This window comes from Gekko japonicus, unplaced genomic scaffold (genome assembly GCF_001447785.1).
Source record: "Gekko japonicus isolate JY-2015 unplaced genomic scaffold, Gekko_japonicus_V1.1 scaffold414, whole genome shotgun sequence".
NCBI lineage: Eukaryota > Metazoa > Chordata > Lepidosauria > Squamata > Gekkonidae > Gekko > Gekko japonicus.
Genome location: NW_015162491.1, coordinates 966,013 through 986,182, shown reverse-complemented (window position 1 = coordinate 986,182; position 20,170 = coordinate 966,013). Strand labels below are relative to the sequence as shown.

General features: G+C 42.3%; 1 protein-coding gene across 1 annotated transcript in view; it reads left to right on the top strand.

The window, feature by feature from the left end:
* The window catches only part of RGS9 (regulator of G-protein signaling 9), an 87,778-nt gene that overhangs the window by 33,147 nt on the left and 34,461 nt on the right, over positions 1-20,170 (top strand). Inside the window, exons 9-15 of the mRNA XM_015406006.1 lie at positions 536-607; positions 8,733-8,762; positions 11,413-11,474; positions 12,965-13,078; positions 14,307-14,422; positions 16,810-16,897; positions 18,307-18,445. Coding sequence (XP_015261492.1) covers positions 536-607; positions 8,733-8,762; positions 11,413-11,474; positions 12,965-13,078; positions 14,307-14,422; positions 16,810-16,897; positions 18,307-18,445 — 621 coding nt within the window. The remainder of the gene's footprint in view (positions 1-535; positions 608-8,732; positions 8,763-11,412; positions 11,475-12,964; positions 13,079-14,306; positions 14,423-16,809; positions 16,898-18,306; positions 18,446-20,170) is intronic.

Sequence of the window (20,170 nt, the reverse complement as noted above, 5' to 3'; positions counted from 1 at the left end):
CTCCCCCTGGTAGCCCCGCCCTGGGAAAACTGCACAGTTCTGGCTGCTGAGCTAGGCCAGGCCCAGCGGTGTAGTGGGGTATGTACAAAGACTTGCAGGGGGCACATCACTTTCCCTTGTATGACCCTCTGCACACTTTCTCCCTTTTTCTTCCTTCTAGAATCCCTTTTCCTGCTTCCTTCTCACCTTCCAACCTACCAAGCTACCTTTTATCTGCCCCCACCTCCAGCTCTATTTAGTATTTATTCATTTATATCACACTTTTCTCCACAATAGGGACCACAACGGCTTACATTCTCCTCGTCTCTGTTTTACCCTCACAACAATGCTGAAGCCTGAGTGTGTGTGACTGGCCCTAAGGCACCCAGTGAGCTTCAATGACAGAATGGGGATTTGAACCTGGTCATTCCAGATCCACATCTGAAATTCTAACACCGATGGGACCACATTGAGAGTTAGATATATTGATATATTTATGTTTTAAACTGGTACAAATGTGTAATTTTTGTGCGGTTGGTTTTTCTTTTTATGACAGCCAGGGATGCAGGATACACTTGAATATGGACTAAACCGAGTGAGTGATCCCAATGAAACTGAGGTAAACCAGGTAAGTTTTGTCCTTCAGTATTTAATACATTCTTCAGCAAATGTTGGACTTCTGTAAACCCGCATGGTAAATGTGTACTTACGGCCTAAAGGAGTCTCAGCAAAGCACAGGTGGGTTGGTGAGCCCAAGAACCAGTGGTGAAAGTGAGCAGGATGTAAAGTACTATAGAAACATTACAGAGTTCTGGAAAACACTGCATTCATATTGATCAATGAGCTCAGAGTACCAGCAAAGAATAAAAGAAAGAGCCTTTAAGATGCCACAAAACACAAGACTTTTTTGCTTTGTGATAACAGACAAGCACAGCTACCCTTCTGGAAATTTCTAACAAAAGAAGTAGTTCAGCTTCACCACTGAGTGAAAGATCCATGCCTTTTCTTCTCCTAAATCTGGTAGACTAATACACAAGTCCTTAGATAGTGGCTTTCTTGGTAGGATTGCCAGGGGATCCTTAGTCCATTCTGAGATCTTCTGGCATGGTGACATCACCTGGAAGCAACATCACCATGTCATCAACCCTAGGGTTTGTAGCCAGTTTTACCATAGAGCTTTGCCCAAAGAACTAGAGCCTCACCCCGACATCAGCAACGTGATGATGTTACTTCCGAGTGATGTCATCATGGCGCCTTTCGGGCCAGTTGAGGGTGGGATTTCTCCCCGCCACCCAGCTGGACAGTAGTGGAGAAATGCCCCACAAAAGCAGGTGTTCCCCCATCCCTGGTGGGGGTCAAGCAACCTATTTCTTGGCCTAGTTTTTATGGAGGTGCTTATCCTTGAGTCTGGTCTATGCCATTTCCTACAGCAGCTTAAGGGCTCACATGATCTTTCATTAAATAAAACCCAACAATCCCTGCCCATAAAACAAATGGTATATCAGGGAAAATAGTCCTAGTCTAGTCTTTTCACTAATATGTTACCTTTCTAGGTGAAGGAATTATTTTATGGGGGTGCATTATCACCCCCATAAAATAATTCACAACATCTTTCCTCTCAGTCCTTTTTCTTTGACTGAGATTCGAACTATTACGAGTGAAAAATTATGTGTTTTAAAACCATATGACTAATTGTTGATGACATATGGTTTTTGGAAGTATAATTAATTTCATGTTTAAATAATTTAATATAGATTACTAAGTGTGGGCCTGGACCATGTTCAGCCCTGTGCCCCACTCTGGGAAATTGAGAAATCTGCACCCCTGCCTTGTGTTTGAAGTGACACCATCCAAAGGTCTGTTCCGCATTGAAAACTATATCCTTCTTAGATCACTGTTACTAGCAGAACAAAGTTTGAGTCCAGTGGCACCTTTAAGACCAAGAAAGTTTAATTCAAGGTATAAGCTTTCATGTGCAGGGCACACTTCTCCAGATAGCAGTTATCCTAAGAATGAATCATTCTTTGGAAGCCTAGCCAAGAGTACATTCTGGCCATGTGCCATATCTGTTTACTGAGAGTGAAGGAACAAAAGAGATTGTAAGCAAGGCAGTTGAAGTGATCTGGTATTTATAGATCAGTTGGCATCCCTGCTGAAGAGTAGTGAGTTAGATGCATGTAGAAACCACTAATACGGTTCCCCAGTGGAGAGACTAGGAGCCTCGTCCCCATTGTTCCTACAGAGTCAAGCTCAGGGGTATTCGCTGGCTCCTGGTGGCAGTCAGCGGACATAACACCTGCTAAAGGTAAATCTAGGATGTTTGGTGTGAGAAACCAAAGCCTTCCTTGTGGCAATTGTTTTCATCAAGCTCAGTAGGTTGCTAATAAACTTTTCATTTGCATGAGGGTTCTCTCAACTATTCCAGCTGTCATATGTGAATAGTTGCTGTGGCCAAGTGGGCTTGGTTGCTGTGGAGACTGAAAAGAAAGCTAAATTCTTCAAGCCTCATAAGAACCACTTGTAATACATTCATACATGTCTGTAGACCAAAGCAGGGAGTAAATTGGGACAGGCTTTCTTTTAAAAGGGACATCTTGCTACTCCATACATGTTAGGAATTCATCAAAAGGCAGGCATACAAAAAGGCATGCTTGTGGTGATATTTTGGTAAAGGAAGGTGAAATGTGTTGATGCCTTTCAGCCTTGCTTCTTGTAAATGCGTATGTAAAGTTGCAGCTGACTTATGGCAACCCCAGCAAGGGGCTTTCAAGGCAATTGAGAAGCAGAGGTGGTTTGCCATTGCCTTCTTCTGCAGAGTCTTCCTTGGTGGTCTCCCTCCCAAGTTCTGATCCTGCTTAGCTTCTGAGGTCTGATGAGATCAGGCTATACCATGCCACCTGCCCTCGCTCCGTTTCTTGTAAATACATGTCCTCCGAGGAATGAGAGATGTATCCTGCCATCAAAAGAATGGAGAAACTAAAGTATGACTGGCCAGTTCATACAATAAAAGTCTTCATGACAGCAATTGGATGAGGGTTATGTGCCTCCTAGATGTACATAGGCCTGATTCTGTTGATACCCACAATGTTCAGTGAACAAAGGCTTCTGTCTTGCCCCCAACTTAGGGTTACTGATTGGGAAATTCCTGGAGATTTGAGGGTGGATTCTGGGGAGGGCTTACAAAAGGACGTGAGGAGTATAAAAGGAGGGAAGCCAGAAGAGCCAGGGAGGATTTCGGAGGCAACTGGCTCGGCCAGTGAGAGGGAGAAATACATGGCTGTCGACCCCGAGGAAGGGGTAGGGGGAGTGACGGAACTCCCTTACCCTTCCATATCTGAGGCTCTTGCTTCCCTCCAATACCCTCCGCAAGCACAGCGAGTGCCCCTCCAAAGCTAGGGGACACCCCCGGACGTGACATATTTATTCAGATTTATAGCCCTCCCTCCCCACAAGTGGGCTCAGGGCAGCTCACAAATGGGCAACATATGCCAATAGTTAAAACAATAAAAACAAGATAAAAACAACATTTCCAACATAAAGTGCTCTAGATGTTACAAAAAGATCTTCATTCACAAGATGGTGTCCTGGGGATGGTAGTCCCAATTCCATGGCCTCCTGGGAATGTTAGTCTCAGTTCAGTGGTATGGGTTCCACGCAATATTATAATAACTTGTCACAGGGCCATCACACGCCCCGATGCTACCCAGCCCAACTAGTGGTGGTGTAGCAACAATGGTGCGGTAATGATGATGCAGTAGAGGTGGAACAGTAGTGGTGGGTCCTACTCAAAAGGCTGGCAGAAGAGCTCCATTTTACAGGCCCTGCAGAACTGAACAAGGTCCCGCAGGGCCCAGATCTCCTCCGGGAGCTCATCCGCCAGATAGGAGCCACCACCAAAAAAGCCCTGGTCCTGGTTATGGCAAACCTGGCATCTTTGGGGCCTGGTATCACCAGGAGGTGTTGTGTCCCCAACCGTAGTGCCCTTGGGGGAACATATGGGGAAAGGCGGTCCCTTAGGTATGTCGGACCCTGGGCATATAGGACTTTAAAGGTAAGAACCAGCACTTTGAAGTGAATCCGGTACGCTATTGACAGCCAGTGGAGCGCTTTCAACACAGGCTGGATGTGCTCCCGCCTAGTGAGGCCCATCAGCAGCCTGGCTGCAGCATTCTGCACTAGCTGCAAGCTTCCAGATTTGCGACAAAGGCTGTTGGTTCTGTTGGGCTTGCACTGCCACAGTGGCCTAGGGTTCTGCTTGGCTTCTGTTGTTTGATATTGGTTTTGTTGGGCTGGCAATAGTGTCCCTTCCATTGCTTCAGTTCGTTTGGCTTGGATTCTCTGGTTTGACATTGGATGTGTTGGGCTTGCCACATTGGCCTGTGGTTCTATGGGGATTCTCTAGTGTGAAGTCAGTTCTATTGGGCTTGTTAGTTCTGTTTGCATTGGGAGACTTTTGGCCAGTGGTTGCTTGCTCTAGAGTGTTTGGCTATTCCTTCCCCTGGAGAAAGCATGGGTTTTTTCCTCATAGGAAACAATGGAGGATGGCTGGGACACCTTGTTCCGGGGCCCATAGCATTGGACCCCATGGTCCAATTCACTTGAAACTTTGAAGGGGGGTGTCTTTAGTGGACAGGCAGTGCTAACTCAAGTGCAATTTTGGGGTCAATTGCTCGAAAAACAGCCAACTCCAGCCCTCTGGAAATATTCTCTTTGGGACATAATGCATCTGAATAATTTCAGACCCTCCCCCCCAAAACCCAGGCCCAAATATGGGACTCAAATGATTTGGAATACTGTTATTTATGCCCTCTCTGAAATCCAAATCTGAAAATACCAATTTTGGGGGGTGCACATCCCTAGCTAAGTGCAAGAAAAAAGTATGCTTGTTCATGTTGCAACATGTTAGTCAAATAAGGAAATCTCTTCTCTATTTACCTCTTTCCTTTGTTTGACTATGGATTTAGGACAACACGCATTGTCTTGTTAGGATCCCCACAAATCTTGTTCAGACCTGCACACTTTTTGTTGAACTGCACATCAGAAAACCTACTGCTTTGCTTTTTCCAGATGTGTTTGGATAGTTTCTCTGTGGCTCAAATTAGACACACTAAAGCAACTTTCCAGGATGTTTTTGATTCCAGTTGGGTAGACATGTTAGTCTGCTGCAGCAGAATAAAACAGAAGTCTAGAGGCATCTTAAAGACTAAACAAGTTTATTCCAGCATAAGGTCTTGTGAATCAGACTTCGCTTCTTCAGACGCATTTGGAGTGCAAAATTATTTACAGAGAATTTTATTATGGATCTTTACCGATTGATATATTTCACACATTTTTCATGTTTATGCTTAATTATACTTTAATTATACTTTAAGATTTTTCATGTTGTGTTTATTGTTGTAAGTTTTTTTGAATGCCAGGTTGATGAAACAGCATGCTATCCATTTAATGAATGAATATAGCTCACTCCAAGGGAAATTTTGCGTGGCCCAGGTCCTACTGACTATCATGCCTATTTGCAGTGCACAATACATTCTGCAAAATCAGAGCAGGAACTATATGATGGACATAAAAAAAATAATGAGCTATTGTACTGATAGATGAAAACACTGTAAACAGCTTGCATGTTTTTCAAGATCCTCAGTTAATTGGTAGAAACATGGGTTGACAACATTAAACAGGTTGTATTTTGTACTATGAACAGAGAATGAGAGAGTAACAAAAAATGGAATGATGTAAAATTAGAAAGCAAAAGTGTATAGATGTATGAAACCATTTAGTTTTAAAGAGCAAATATGATGCCCACTTTATTATTTGAAACAATTAATAGTTTTCCCTTCTCTTTCCCCCCCTTTTTCTTCCTAGTTCATTATTCTCTGATGTGCGTTTGACCTTCCTGTCTGTGAAATCCATGTGCAACTGTTCAGTAGACGATTAAAGCACTATAACACCCCATTTGCGCCTGTTCATAACAGTGCTGCTCTCCTTAGACAACCGTATGACAACCTTTAAGAAATATCAGTCTGTGATGGGTCTAATTTCATTTTGCTGCCTTTTAGTATTATAATGCTACAGGTTTACTTTCTGTGAACCAGGGACATTTTTAAGAAGTGTCATCTGGTTGAATATTAGGAACTCTGATGGGGTTTAATTGGGACTGTGGCTTCTGTAATTAGATAATGAATTGTCCTAATAAACTAGAAACCAAAAGTCAGTGGCTTACTGGATTTACAGTACAGTCCTAAGCCTTCAGTGGACTTAGAAGGGCGTAACTTTCTTTAGGATTGCAGAGTTAGACAAAATCATGTTCTGCTCTAGCATGAGTAAGAAACAGAATTTAGAATGGGGTTATGCAGCTAAAACCAATTTGATTCTCAGTGGCTTGGGTCACAAAGGGCTGGCTACATGACTAGTGCTCAGGCCAGTGAAGTCCCTGAGTACGTCTCTTTACTTTCCCCTTATCAGTGAATAATTTCCACACATTCCAAAGGGGAATAATTTTAATGTAGGAATAATTTTACACACTGCCCTGTGACACAGTGATCTAGCCACAGAGACACCATCAGGAAAACAATGTACAACCTACCTTAAAGGAGAATCTCTTATTAGTGTTGGCACTGTTTTTGGAGTGTGTGCTTATCATTTGCATGGGTGGATTTCTACCTGTCATTTCACACAGATTTGCATGTCATGTCATGTCATGTCATGTCATGTGATAGTATAGCTTGTAAGTGTCCAGATTGCCAGTATAAATACAGGAGCAGAGATCAATGTCTTTATTGCACAAAGTAATGTCTACTTGCTTTTGCTTATTCTGGTCCTCCTTAAGTGACAAAAGACTTTGGTTTCAAGAGCAGTTGACACAAAGTAATATCTTTATTGCACAAAGTAATATCTACTTGCTTTTGCTTATGCTGGTCCTCCTTAAGTAGCAAAAGACTTTGGTTTCAAGGGCAGTTGACACAAGGCAAATTTGTGCATAGGATGGATCCCATGCTGTAGCTACAGGTAAGCAGTGGCCCTTTTCATAGACAGTTCAGGGAGTAACTACATGCTACTTGGCGACACCAGCAACAGGGTCTGAGTGCTGTTTTTGGGAAAACCAATCAGCTTAAGAAGGGGAGATTTAGACTGGAGAAGTTGTAGGAAGATGGAAGGGGTGCTTAATCCTTTCAACATTAAGAAGAACTCAGGTGGGTAGCCATATTGGTCTGTAGCAGCAGAACAAAGTTTGAGTCCAGTGGCACCTTTAAGACCAACGAATTCTTATTCAAAATGTAAGCTTTTGTGTGTAAAGCTTTGCACATAAAAGCTTACACTTTGAATAAAACCACATTGGTCTTAAAGGTGCCACTGGACTCAAACTTTGCTCTCCTTTCAATATGAGTATAATAAAGGCTTGCTTGCTGAAGGAAGGGGTTTTCATCAGTGGAAAAGGCCTCTTCCCTCCTGCTGCAGCCCCAGACCGTAGCTGAAATGCTATTCCTGGGTGATGGACTGGGGAGTTTGGCAAAATAATAGCCCCCATTACTGTTCCCATGGGAACCAACCTAAAGATTCTTCTGGCAGATTTATTGTGGCATAAATCTTTGTGAGCCAGGGCCCACTTCACCAAATGTCCCTTTCATCATTTTATCACCAACTAGTTTCTGCACAAAATTGCCTCTCATAACCCTTTGTCTGGAACTCAGGCAGGGGAAAAAAGCAGTTTGGGTAATAATGGTTAAGAGCAGAAAAAGTTGGGGAGGAAGGGATTATGCAGCTTCTCCACCTCACACTTCCTTTGATTTGTTGCTGCTTTACTAAAAAAACAGAGAAAACTGGAGAGCCAGTTTGGCGTAGTGGTTACGTGCGCGGACTCTAATCTGGGAGAACCAGGTTTGATTCCCCACTCCTCCACTTGCACCTGGCTGGATGACCTTGGGCAAGCCGTAGTTCTGATAAGAGCTGTTCTTGAAAAAGAGCAGTTTCTGTCAAGAGCTCTCTCAGCCCCACCTACCTCACAGGGTGTCTGTTGTGGGGAGGGGAAGGGAAAGGAGTTTGTAAGCCGCTCTGAAGCTCCTTTGGGTAGTGAAGGGCGGGATATAAATCCAAACTCTTCTTCTTCTGGCACTGGGGCTCTCTTTCAGATATTTGCATGTGCTGTGTAGGTAGCCCCTCCTACCTGAGCTCAGTGGGCCTTTGAAGGAGAGTTGTAGGAGTAAAAGGGCCTCCCCAGAACTGAGGGACTTCCCTGAAAGCCTGAGCTTCTTGTGCTTTCCCTTTTGTTGCCATCATTTCCCCCTCCCAAAGCAAAATCACAGCATGAAACTTCAAAGGGAGCCTGAGAAAAGCCTGCAGTTAATTTCTAGCTTTCAGTTGCTTGTTGGTTGGTGGATGTCATGGAACATCATCAGAGCCATTTAAATCACGGCATTAGGATAGCAGAAATTGTTTCTGAGGCTTTTATTTGCAGTGTTTATGTTTTGCAATGTGTCAGTTCCTGTTGCCTTTAATGAATACTGAATGATCTAATCTCTGTCTCCTACGTGAATCTATATTAGCTCAATTAGAATAATGCTGTAACTAAATGCACATGCACACAGGATGAGAAGAAGCAGGTGCTGAATAAACCTTACCAAATCATATGATGGGTGGAAACTCCTGACATCACTGTATGCTTTGAACTGGGGTTGATGCTAGTCTGAATTTGCAACTACCATTTTGAACACACCTCCCAAGATTCCCCCCCCCCAATGTGTTTCTTTGTTTTACAGAAAAAAACAATAGATGTTTGCAGGAAAGAGGTAATTTTTCTTTCACTTTTGTAATAAATATTTATTACTGTTATTTGTATTAATAATTTTAAATGTCTAGCCCTAATAAGAATATCCTTTCCCCTAATTGCTATATATAACTAAGATCTAGACTTTGCACTTACCACATTCATGTAATAGGCAGTTGATGTTTTGTCTTTGGGAAGCCATCTCACAAATTTAGTAATAATTTAACATGATATTTTTATTTCTTTTAGAGTCCAGTGGCACCTTTAAGACCAACAAAGTTTTATTCAAGGTATGAGCTCTCGTGTGCATGCACAGTTTTTCAAATACATTGGAATGGAAGGTAATGTTCAAACTTATATCTAGGTTCAGTTCCTGTCTGTAAGTCTGAACCATACCTTCTGTTCCAATGTATCTGAAAAGGTGTGCGTGCACACGAGAGCTCATACCTTGAATAAAACTTTGTTGGTCTTAAAGGTGCCAGTGGACTCTAAACTTATCCTGCTGCTTCAGACCAACACGGCTACCACCTGGATCTAATTTTATTTCATGGCATTGTTTGTCCAATGGGACATGGCTTTGACAAGCATCTGTGTCTGCTGATGTCATAGCTATTTATTTGGGTTCCTGAATTTTTGCATGACTATCTAGGCTTCTGTTTTTCTATAGTTGCACTTGAAAGTAGTAGCCCCCAAAATTCTCTGCTAGTATGTCTGTGTTCCATGACACAAACAGATGATCTTTGCAAAACAAATAAACTATTTGCACGTTATATTAAAATTTTTATAAACAGTAGCAAACTACGGATGAAAACAATGTGGGGTGTAGTGGTTGAATTTGGATCAGGGAGACCTGGGTTTAAAAAACCCACTCTTCCATGAAGCTCACCATTCTAAGGCCAGTCTCTCTCTCTCAGCCTAACCTACCTTCAACAGGTGATGTGAGGATAAAAGAGAGAGGGGGGAACCATGTACTTCACTATGTTGACAAGGAAAACAGTTCAGAAACCACTTTATCAACTTGAGTTGGAGTGCTACCAAGGATTTATGGGATCTGAGTCACTAAGGAGATCTCCTCCCACAGCATCACAAAATAACAGTTATAAAAAGTTCACCACACAATGTGACACTGTGTACAACTTACCATACATAGAAACACGGAGCTGGAAGAGTCAAGGGTCATCAATCCAACCTCCTACACAATGCAGGAAATTCACAACTTATCTTCTCCTTCACTCCCCCAGTGGCCCCTGCTCTATGCCCAGAGGCAAAGAACCTCCAGGATCCCTGGCCAATCTAGCCTGGAGGAAAATTCCTTTCTGACCCCAAAGTGGCAACCAGCATTTCCCTGGGCATATAAGAAAGGGCCACGAGAACTAAGCACTGAGGCAACCCTTCCTTCCCCCCCTCTCATGATCTACCTAAGTTCACAGAATCAGCATTGCTGTCAGATGACCATCTAGCCTCTGCTTAAAAACCTCCAAAGAGGGAGAGCCCACCACCTCCCAAGAGGGAGAGCCCACCACCTCCCAAGGAAGCCTGTTCCACTGAGGAACCACTCTAACTGTCAGGAAGTTCTTCCTAATGTTTAGCCGACAACTCTTTTGATTTAATTTCAGCCTGTTGGTTCTGGTCCATCCTTCTGGGGCAACAGAAAACAACTCTGCTCCATCCTCTATATGACAGCCCTTCAAATACCTCTTAGCCTTCTCCTCTCCAGGCTGAACATACGCAGCTCCTTCAGCCTTTCCTTATAGGACTTGGACTCCAGAACCCTCACCCTCTTCTGGACATGTTTTGGCTTGTCAACATCCTCCTTAAACTGCAGTGCCCAAAACGGAACACAATACTTCAAGTGAGATCTAACCAGAGCAGAGTAAAGTGATACCATCTATACTTCTGTCGATGCAGCCCATGCATGCAGCACTTTCTCATGCCACTCATCATGTTAAAAAACAAATCATATGACAAATGTAATATCTAGACTGGACCTTATTGTGAGATTCCATAGACTGCTCTGAGTGAGCCCCTCATGCAAGACTAGCCAGATTTCACTCTCTGGACCAGTTTCAATGCCACTACCATTATCAACCCTTCCTTTACATCTAGTCAGGTAAAGATTCCTGGGGACATTTGAACAATTAATCCTTGGCTTGGACTCAGCCTTTTAATGAAGTCACTTTCTTTCCAGAACTAGTCTAATTTTTTATGCTTGAGGCAGAAACTCTAAATGCCCCCCATTAATCCAGAATTACTATTGTGATACCATGTTGAGTACATGTGCACTGTGCTACATATTGGATCACCTCTGTGTTGATTTATTTACTATTCTCCAGCCCACACATATCTGTGACTCCCTGTTATGCTTTATCACCCCCCCCCCCATCTTTGCCTCTCCATGTGACAGATGGTAGTGCATTTTGCATGGCAGGTGGTATACAATGAACTCTCAAAAAAGTACCTGCCTTCCTAAGTGCTTGCTTCGGCAGCGCATATACTAGAATTGGAACAATACAGAGAAGATTAGGATAGCCTTTTTGGCACTCTCCTCAGCACCTTCTTACGGGGGGATTGCCCAGTGTCAAGTTGTGAGATAAAATTTTTTACTAGTTTCTTGGTTGGTAAACCCCACCAAATGTCTACTGATCTACCAACAACAAAAAATGTCTTTGTAGATCATGTACTACCAGCAGGCTCTGAAGAAGACCAGAGTAAAGTGTTCTGTCTCTCTGGAAGGGTAAGTTCTGACATCCTTCATGTCCATCAGTTAATTACCCACAAATTCAATGCTGTTAATAATGAGTATGTCTTTAAAAGTTGAGATCCCCTGACAGATGTCTGCCTTGAAACAGACCTTCTGACCTGGAAGTCTTAACCTTCCAGTTCATGATTTAGGATAGAATACAGTTACTCAGTACGGAAACGTTCTTTGCATTTGTGTTACCATGATGAGGTGGGAATTGCGGTTACCTCATCCTGTGAGCTGGGTGAGTGGGGAGCTGCCTACTCTCTTCCTGGGTGATGGCAGGCCAGGGTGAGTCATCACAAGCCCAAGCAAGCAAGAAGCTGCGACTGCCCCACAAGCCAAGTGGACATGGAGCCTGCTGGTGGCGGCGCTTGCCATGGAAGAAGTCGGATGGGGGGTGGGGTGGCTGGTGGCAGAGAAGTAGCTGTCAGACACCTGTTCTTTCTCCTTCTCTTGTGGGAGCATGGAAGGAGAAGGCCAGGCAGGGGAAGGCATACCAGGCAATGGGGCAAGCTGCCACAGCCCCAGACAAGTAAGGAGCCAGTGCTGCCCCATGGACCACATGGGTGCAGAGCCCAGCAGAGGAGCTGGAAGGGGAACAGGCTGGGCAGGGCAACGTGGTGGGGGAAGAGCTTGCTGCAAGAGGAGGATGTAGGAGAACTGAGATTCCTTCCTCCTAAAGGGGAAAAAATTAATGTTCAACTGAAACTTTTGAGCTCCTTCTCAAGGTGCCTTTTGCAGAGTCGCTAACTTATCAACCAGCCCTGCTCCTCTGTCTTTAAGGCAGGGGAACAGGCTGGGCAGGCAGGGCAAGGTGGTGGGGGAAGAGCCTGCTGCAAGAGGAGGAAGTGGTGGTCAGTCACCCTCTTTCTCTCCCTTCTTTCCTTGTGATTTAGAAGAACAGATTTCTTCCTCTTAAAGGGAAAAAAATTAATGTTCAATTGAAACTTTTGAGCTCCTTCTCAAGGTGTCTTTTGCAGAGTCGCTAACTTTTCAACCAGCCCTGCTCCTCTGTCTTTAAGGGCAGCTTGCTCTGCAGACATTAAAGCTGATTTCCACTTTGTGAAAAGGCTTTGCCTGCTTTCTGAGGGACAGCCTCTTTATTAGGTCAGGTTTTTCCTTGTCAGTTCCAAAATGTTGTTCCTGTGGGTTAGTTAGTGGACCCTCGGGAACAACCTAGTGGGATCTGCAGTGTCACGGGGGAATTGGGGGAAATCAGTGCAGCTTTATATATGAGTACTGGCACGTAAAAAAACCCTAAAAGCACTTATTTTCAATCAGGCTTTCTCTGTGCCATTTTGGAGAAGGATATGTGGAAAACTGCAAGTAGTGTAATTTGAATCACGTTAGTGCTAAAAGGCTCTTTGTTTTGTGAAGTTACCCAAGACCTGTGTCACCGTCTCCTTGATTTCCTCCCTTCCATTGTGGTTGAAATAATTGCCCACAGATGACCATCCGTTTTTCTGCTTCAATGCTTCCAGATTAGTGAAGTACTCTGAGCAATTCCGCTCCAGCGATCCCATCCTTTCAGGATGCCTCCCCAGCATCCCCTGGATCACCGATGATGTTGATTTTTGGGAGCTCAATGCAAAGATGTATGTATGGCATTTCCCTTCAGCTTGTGAGGTACACTGACTGACATCTGTACTCTGAGCAATTTATAGCTGCTTATGGTCAATGTTCCCTCTAAGCTATGGAGTCTTGTTAGCAAAAATTCTACTTTGTGAGCTGCTGGCATTAAAGCTGCGAGCGAGCGATTTGGCTAATGCATAGATTAGTTTGCTTTGGAGCCACCCTTCCTGAGCTAAGACAAAAATGTGTGAACCAGAGGCTTAAAAACGGTGAGCTAGCTCACACTAACTCAGCTTAGAGGGAACACTGCTTATGGTATCCTGTTTAGTACTGAGCTGTGAGGTATCTAAGGCAGTGAGCTCTGATTCATGAAAGCTCATGCTGACAAAAAAAAATTGTTAGTCTTTAAGATGCTACTGGACTACTGTGTAATTTTCTAAGGTCTTAATTATCTTCACCCAGAGAAGGTGCCCACCACTTTTAAAAGTTTCAAGGCATGGATAGAAGATGCAGCCCTCATGCTTCTTGCCAGGGTGGTCCGCTGTCCGCCCCGCTCCTGCCTTCATCAGCAGCCAAGAGTTTAGTGGTGTGGGTAAGCGAGACCAAGAGTGGGAGGTGAAGTAACAGCACCTTTTCTTGGTCCTTTGGCACTTTTAAAGGGAGAGGCACCAGGGTGAAATCTTGGCAGCTACATTGATGGGATTTTCCTCTCCTTTTATCCAGCTATGCCCAGATATACTGGGCATCGTTTTCTTTAACCAAAGGATAATCCTGACTTAAACCAGGTGTTATGTTCACATTACAAACCAGGTTAAACAAGAGCCAGCTTAAGCATCATTTGTGGTGCCCTAAGAGCTGATCAAAAGATGATGTGCTGTTGACAGTAAATGGAAGCACAAGGATGTATCTTGTCACATTGTGTAAGCTCTGATAAATATAATTAGGATTTAGACTTTCTTCTCTGAAAACAAAAATCAAAAATATCAAGTGAGTGAAGCAATATCTTGCAAATCAAAACTGGGGTATAATGATCCAGTCCCATACAATGATGCTTAATTACCAGCTATTTTAGTGGTCTGATCTCAGGAATTCAATATGGCATACTGGAAAGAAATGGAAAAATATCTTTACAGCTAAGTAGAGAGGGGGCTTCTGCTTTCTAAATACACAAGAATAGATGGACAACTTGACTCACAGAATCTGATTTCAGAGAGACACAGCACCAGCTATTTGTAATAAAACTTTTTACAGGGTGGAAACCCCCACCAAAAAACGTGTAGAAAGATGGTCCTTGAATTTTGCGGAGCTGATGAGGGATCCCAAAGGCCGCAAGAGCTTCCGGCTGTTCCTGCAGAAAGAGTTCAGCGGTGGGTATGAAGTTGTGTCTTTCCTCCCACCTTTTTAGTTCCCTTTCGTATTGCTATGGGGCACCCAGTCATATTTGGTTAGCTGAAATTAACTTCATTGGGGGGGAAAGCCTCTGTTTCTTCTGCTTACAATAGGTGAGGTGATCTGAGGTAACGGGGGTATACCCTCAAACAGATTGAAACTGTCTATTATAGATCTGGCCTGCCTGGGAAGCAAGTGTGTCCTAAGCCATCTAGTGGTACAAGTCAGATATAAAACAACATCAAACAAAGGCGCTCTGTGACATGTAACATAGCTTGGCTGGGAAACTCAAAGCATTTAAACTTTACAGTTTATCTGTATCTGATACATTCCACATTAATAGTAAGTTAGACAGGACAGCCCAAGTAATGTTTATTATTTATCTATTAAGCACATTTTGATCCTGCCCTTCTTCCAAGGAGCTCAGTTTTCTCCCACCTCCATTTTGCCCTCACAACAACCCTGTGAGGCAGGTTAGGCTGAGGAACTGGTCTATGATGACACTTGAATTTGAATCTGGGTCGCCTGAATCTTAGCATGGTTATACCACACTGGGAAGATCATCTTGTTGTTGCCAATGCTCAAGGAGCGTTAAGGTTTTTTGACTTGTGTGGCTAGCCAATAAAACACACAATGAAAACAATAATCCAGGCAGTAAAGGGTAATAAAAAGTATTTATTCGAATATGGAACACCCTACAGCTTAATTCAGCCTGGGTGTTCAACGAGCAAATGCAGTAAGCAGACTTGTATATTCTTCTTGCTCCTCCTCACTTTACATCATCACTGACATCATGTAGACATGCTCAGTTCAGTTTTCTTTGGCACACAGGATGTCAATTGGCTGAGTTTTCCCACTCCTACAACACAGGTACAGCTCATTATTTCTAATTTACAGCTTTGTTTACTCCTTTGGCACTACTCCCAGACTTCTGTTACCTCTGACTGAACCTTTCAGGCTGGGTTCATTCTCAGTATTAAATTGCCAGCTCAGTTACCACTATTGTTCTTCTTTCACATTAATACTCGCATATAAACATATCTTAAAGCATTTTATACACTTATTTTTACTCAAAATATGAAAACATATCATTACAATGACATTCTAAAGCATTAAACTCCTTACATGAATTCTTTTAGTGTTTCAAAATACCTTGTAGCATTAAGCTCTTGTAAATACATTGATTTACACATTATTATTCATTTTGGTTTATCAAAATATTTTTACAGAATATTTCTGGTCATTTTATGAAGCTGCTTGTGTTAATATCAAAATTTATAATTTGTAAAACACATAGCTCAGTTCAGCCTGTAGGAGACACTGTTCTTCAATACAAATTCTGTGCCTCTAATTGACCCTATTTAATTGGTGCCAGGAGTCATAATCTAATACCAACCTATGCTTTTCTAATTGATAGATTGTACATTATTTGACTCTGTGAAATCATCTTTAATAGAGAATATTTGCTTTTTATACATACCTTATACATTAACTTGTGTTAAACATAACATGAAATTCTAAAACACACAAAGGGATTTCTTCTGTTACAATACATAATAGCATTATTTTATTCTAATTAGACTCTTCCCTTTGAAGTAAGCGAGGGAGCAATTGGCAGTGATACAAGCTTTCCCAATTAGCATTACTAGCAAACAAAACTTTCTGTTATTCCAGTTGAAAATGCAGAGTCTTTTCTTCTCTATGATTCAGCATCCCTAGCTTAAAGAATAACATAGCCTGCGTTTAACTATAGGCTTCCATTGTCAGCTTATAGACATTCAGACTTGCTATATCTTAAACATTGTATATGTTAGACATGATATCTCTCATTTAAGCTCTCATTGGGAGTTGCATTCCACAAAGCAAAAAAACGCTTTAAACTTTTAACCTGGCTGGCTAATTGTGTCAGGTCAACTTGGCCGAAGTTGGCAAAAAACTTTAAGGGAGGAATACACCTGGAGTTCAAAGAACACCCTCCCTATTCCTTTGAAACAACAGGATGGCAGCTCTTAATTGGAAGTTGGCAAAGAATTAAAACAAGGGCTAGAAAAACATGTCAACTAAAATGATTGAAATCATTTGGTGTTATACAACACAGTCTAGTGTTCTAAAACAGGATGTTAATCCTCCAGGAGAAACCCAAAGAATTTTATCCCATAGGTTTCTTTAAAGCAGCAATAATCAATAAAGAAAAATTTGAACCCAGGCAACCTCTACATTGTCATTCAAGGTGAGAAAAGCTGCATGTGCTGAAGTTCTAGAAAACTATTAACAGTTGTCCTCTACATCAGACTCTCCTAGAGTTAGATTATTTCAGTTTATGGTATTGGATAATAAGCTCATTTCTCTTTCTCTTTGCATTCAGGGGAAAACCTGGCCTTTTGGGAAGCTTGTGAAGATCTGAAAAATGGAGACCAATCCAAGGTGAAAGAGAAAGCACAAGAAATTTACAAGTGAGCATAGAATTATGTTAGAATAACCTTCCTTCTGCCTTCTCCTCATTTATTTGTTATTGATTTTAAAATATTTATATACTGGTTTCCAGTAAACCAGAAGGTGGTTTCCAGTAAAACATATGAAATCGCATTGCATAATAAAACGATTGTAACAATTAAAATAGTCAATCAACATTGCAAGCATAAATAGAGAATATTGTTGCAAAGTAAATTAAAACCCACAGCTATAAAATGTAGATCTAAAAGTCTAAAATCTTGGTCAACAAAGCCAACTTCCTAACCTGCAATTTACAAAGGTAAAAATCTAAATAAATAAGTAAACAAGTTTTGCCTGGTGCAAGAAAATTAGAACATTTGTTGTTTGGAGATGGAAGTTATTTTATAAAACAAGGTGCTACAGCAAAAAAGACCCTCATAATCTACTTTACTGCTGAAGATAAAGGCCCACAGAATAGTGCCTTAAAAGTTAGGCAGGCTCAAGTGGGAGCAGGGAGTCATTTACAAGTCACACCCTGTTTAGGGCTTTAAAGGTAGGAACAAGTACATTGAATTCAGTCTTGAAACAGGCAACAATTGCAGATCCTTAGTCACTGGCATAATGTGTTTCCTTGCTGCTGTGCCCTGAACCAGCTGGAGATTCTGAACTATCTTCAAGGACAGCCCCATGTAAATTGGATTGCACTAATCTAATCTGGAGGTGACCACAATTTGGATAATCAAGGCTGTATCATGGTTTTCAAGGAAGATTTGCATCTGGTGATTCAGCCAAAATTGGTTACAGGCATTGTGTGTACATGCAAGACTTGGACATTAATCTTCAGAAGCAGATCTAGTGGCACCCCAGGCTGCAATCTCTCAAGAGTGATACAGCCACCTCTGGTGCAGGCACTTGATCAGCACCATTCATTTGTTCTGATACAATTTTTTGTAAAAATACTTAAATGCAAGCTTGAAGTTTTGTTCCCAGACTTACCAATATTTTAAAACCCTTTGTCATACAGTTTGCAGCTTTTGAGCATAAGAATCTCTGCTGGAAGATGTGCAACTGCAAAAAGCTACTGAATGTAAAGGATGGCTACATAATGTTATCCCAATAATGTAATTATCTGCATACTTATCTGGGAATACGTGATAGAGAACATAGCCATTCATTATTAGTTTTGTTTCTTTTTCCCTCACAGTTGGAGACTTAACTAGCTAAATGAGGAGGAGGCTTTAGAATCTTGAGGAGGATTTAGAATATCCTGACTGAAAGATCAGCTGAAGCCACCAAAAAGACTTGCACCAGTTCTGGTGTACGTGTGAGGTGTGTGTGTTATTCTCCACTGTAAAGTTAATGGAATTAGAAGGGTCTCCATACATTCTTTCTTCCCATATATCCCCCTCCCCTTTATTTTCAATTTCAGAACCTTCCTTGCACCAGGAGCAAGACGTTGGATCAATATTGATGGTACCACTATGGGCATCACAGTCAGAGGCCTCAAACACCCTCATCGCTACGTCTTAGATGCTGCACAAACTCATATTTATATGCTCATGAAAAAGGTTTGTTATTTTTGTTTATAAATACAGAGTGCATATCTTTTCCAGCTGTCTAAATACGTTTACTGTAACTCTCCCTAAAACCTGTGTGGGAAAGAACACTCTCAATATATTTGCATCTCAGTATGTACCCTGGTGAATATACCTATGTGCACTCAAAGAATACACGTGGAAGAAATTTAGTCTTGGGTAGGGATGCTTGAACACCTGCCAGGTTGGCTCACTTTCAGTGGTGATCAGACAGCGAACTAATTCCCAGGCTGTTTGCAGCCTCTTTGGTCCTTTCCGCAGTAGACCTTAAATCCTAGTATTTTTGTTTCCACATTACATTTAGGTCACCCTGGTTTCACCCCGCACTTGTCCCGGGATAAATGGATGCTGTTATAACCAGGGATAAATGCAAGGAATTGTGTACTGAGCTGAACTCTGATAAAACCAGGGATGAGATCCAAGTGCGGAAAGGACCTTTGTGTGTATTTGCAAGAGCAGGTTATTTGCAGCTCCCAGCAGCTGACTTGCAGTTGATGAGGGATCAGCTGGGAATTGGCTTCTAATCTCCTGCAGGGAAGATTTTGCTCTGTACTCAGCAAAGTTTTTAAGGGGGTTGAGTGGGAAATCAGGAACCCAGTCCCAGCTGATAAGCTGTAAGTGGGGTTCTTCTGATCTCCTATCCTAGAAGCTTTACTGCCTCCCAGACTTGCTGAGATGCAGCGCATTTAGCAGGGGGGTGTCTCTTCTCCCCAGAGAAAAGGAGACAAAGGAGCTGTTTCTCCTCCCCCTTTGCAATGGGAAGCTCAGGAGCCAGAACTTTTAATGAGTAGTGGCACAGGGGGGGAGGGAGGCTCTCACAAGTCCTGAGGGAGGAATTGGTGGAAATGGGTGCTACCTTATAAGTACCTGCACCTTTTAAAAAAAACACAAAAAAGCAATGTCAGAAACATTTCTTCTTTCCCTGCTCAGCTTGGAATGGAGGGAAGAAAAAGAATCGATGTTTTCCTTTCCTTTTTGCAACTTCACTGTGTAGCTATTTTGCTCGGGGGCAGAATCAGAACCCAACTCTGCTGACCAACTGATAGTCTGCTTCTGACAAACAGGCAAATTTGTTCAGCAGCTGTTTGAGTTGCTTTATGGGTCTCTGTTTGGCCCACTGACTGATGTGAGTTTCAAACATAAGTCTGAGTTCTGAACTGGTTTGCTGAGGAATCTGCAGCATCCCTAGTCTTGGAGAACTGGTTGTGTTGCTGGCCTAGGCCAGTTTTTGGCCATGCAAAGTTTACCTGTTAATGATGAAACAACTGAAGCTTTGTTGCTACAAGATGCTCCTATAAAGATCCAAGCATGGGTGGTACGAGAAGGGATGGATACACTTGGCACAAAGTATCCAAAGCCTGACCTAGTTTACAGAACTATTGCCAGGACACAATATGTTTATCTAACTTCAGAAATAAAATAGTCATTTTTCTCTCATAACTCATGAGACAGTATATTGGGACAGGATCAGGTGTGTACAGGGCCCCTGCCTTGGGCCAGAAAAACTATGCTTGAAAATAAAAGCAGATTTGAACATGGAAGTTTAACCTGACTCACCTTTACCTTTGCCATTTGCATTTAAAGTCATATAGAAGATTTCTTGAATTCTTTGGAAGTTCTCTATATATTGTGCCATTGGTTTTCAACCTTTTCTATCCTGGGGTCAGTTTTTTAAACATTTCTGCCCATTTCTCTTTC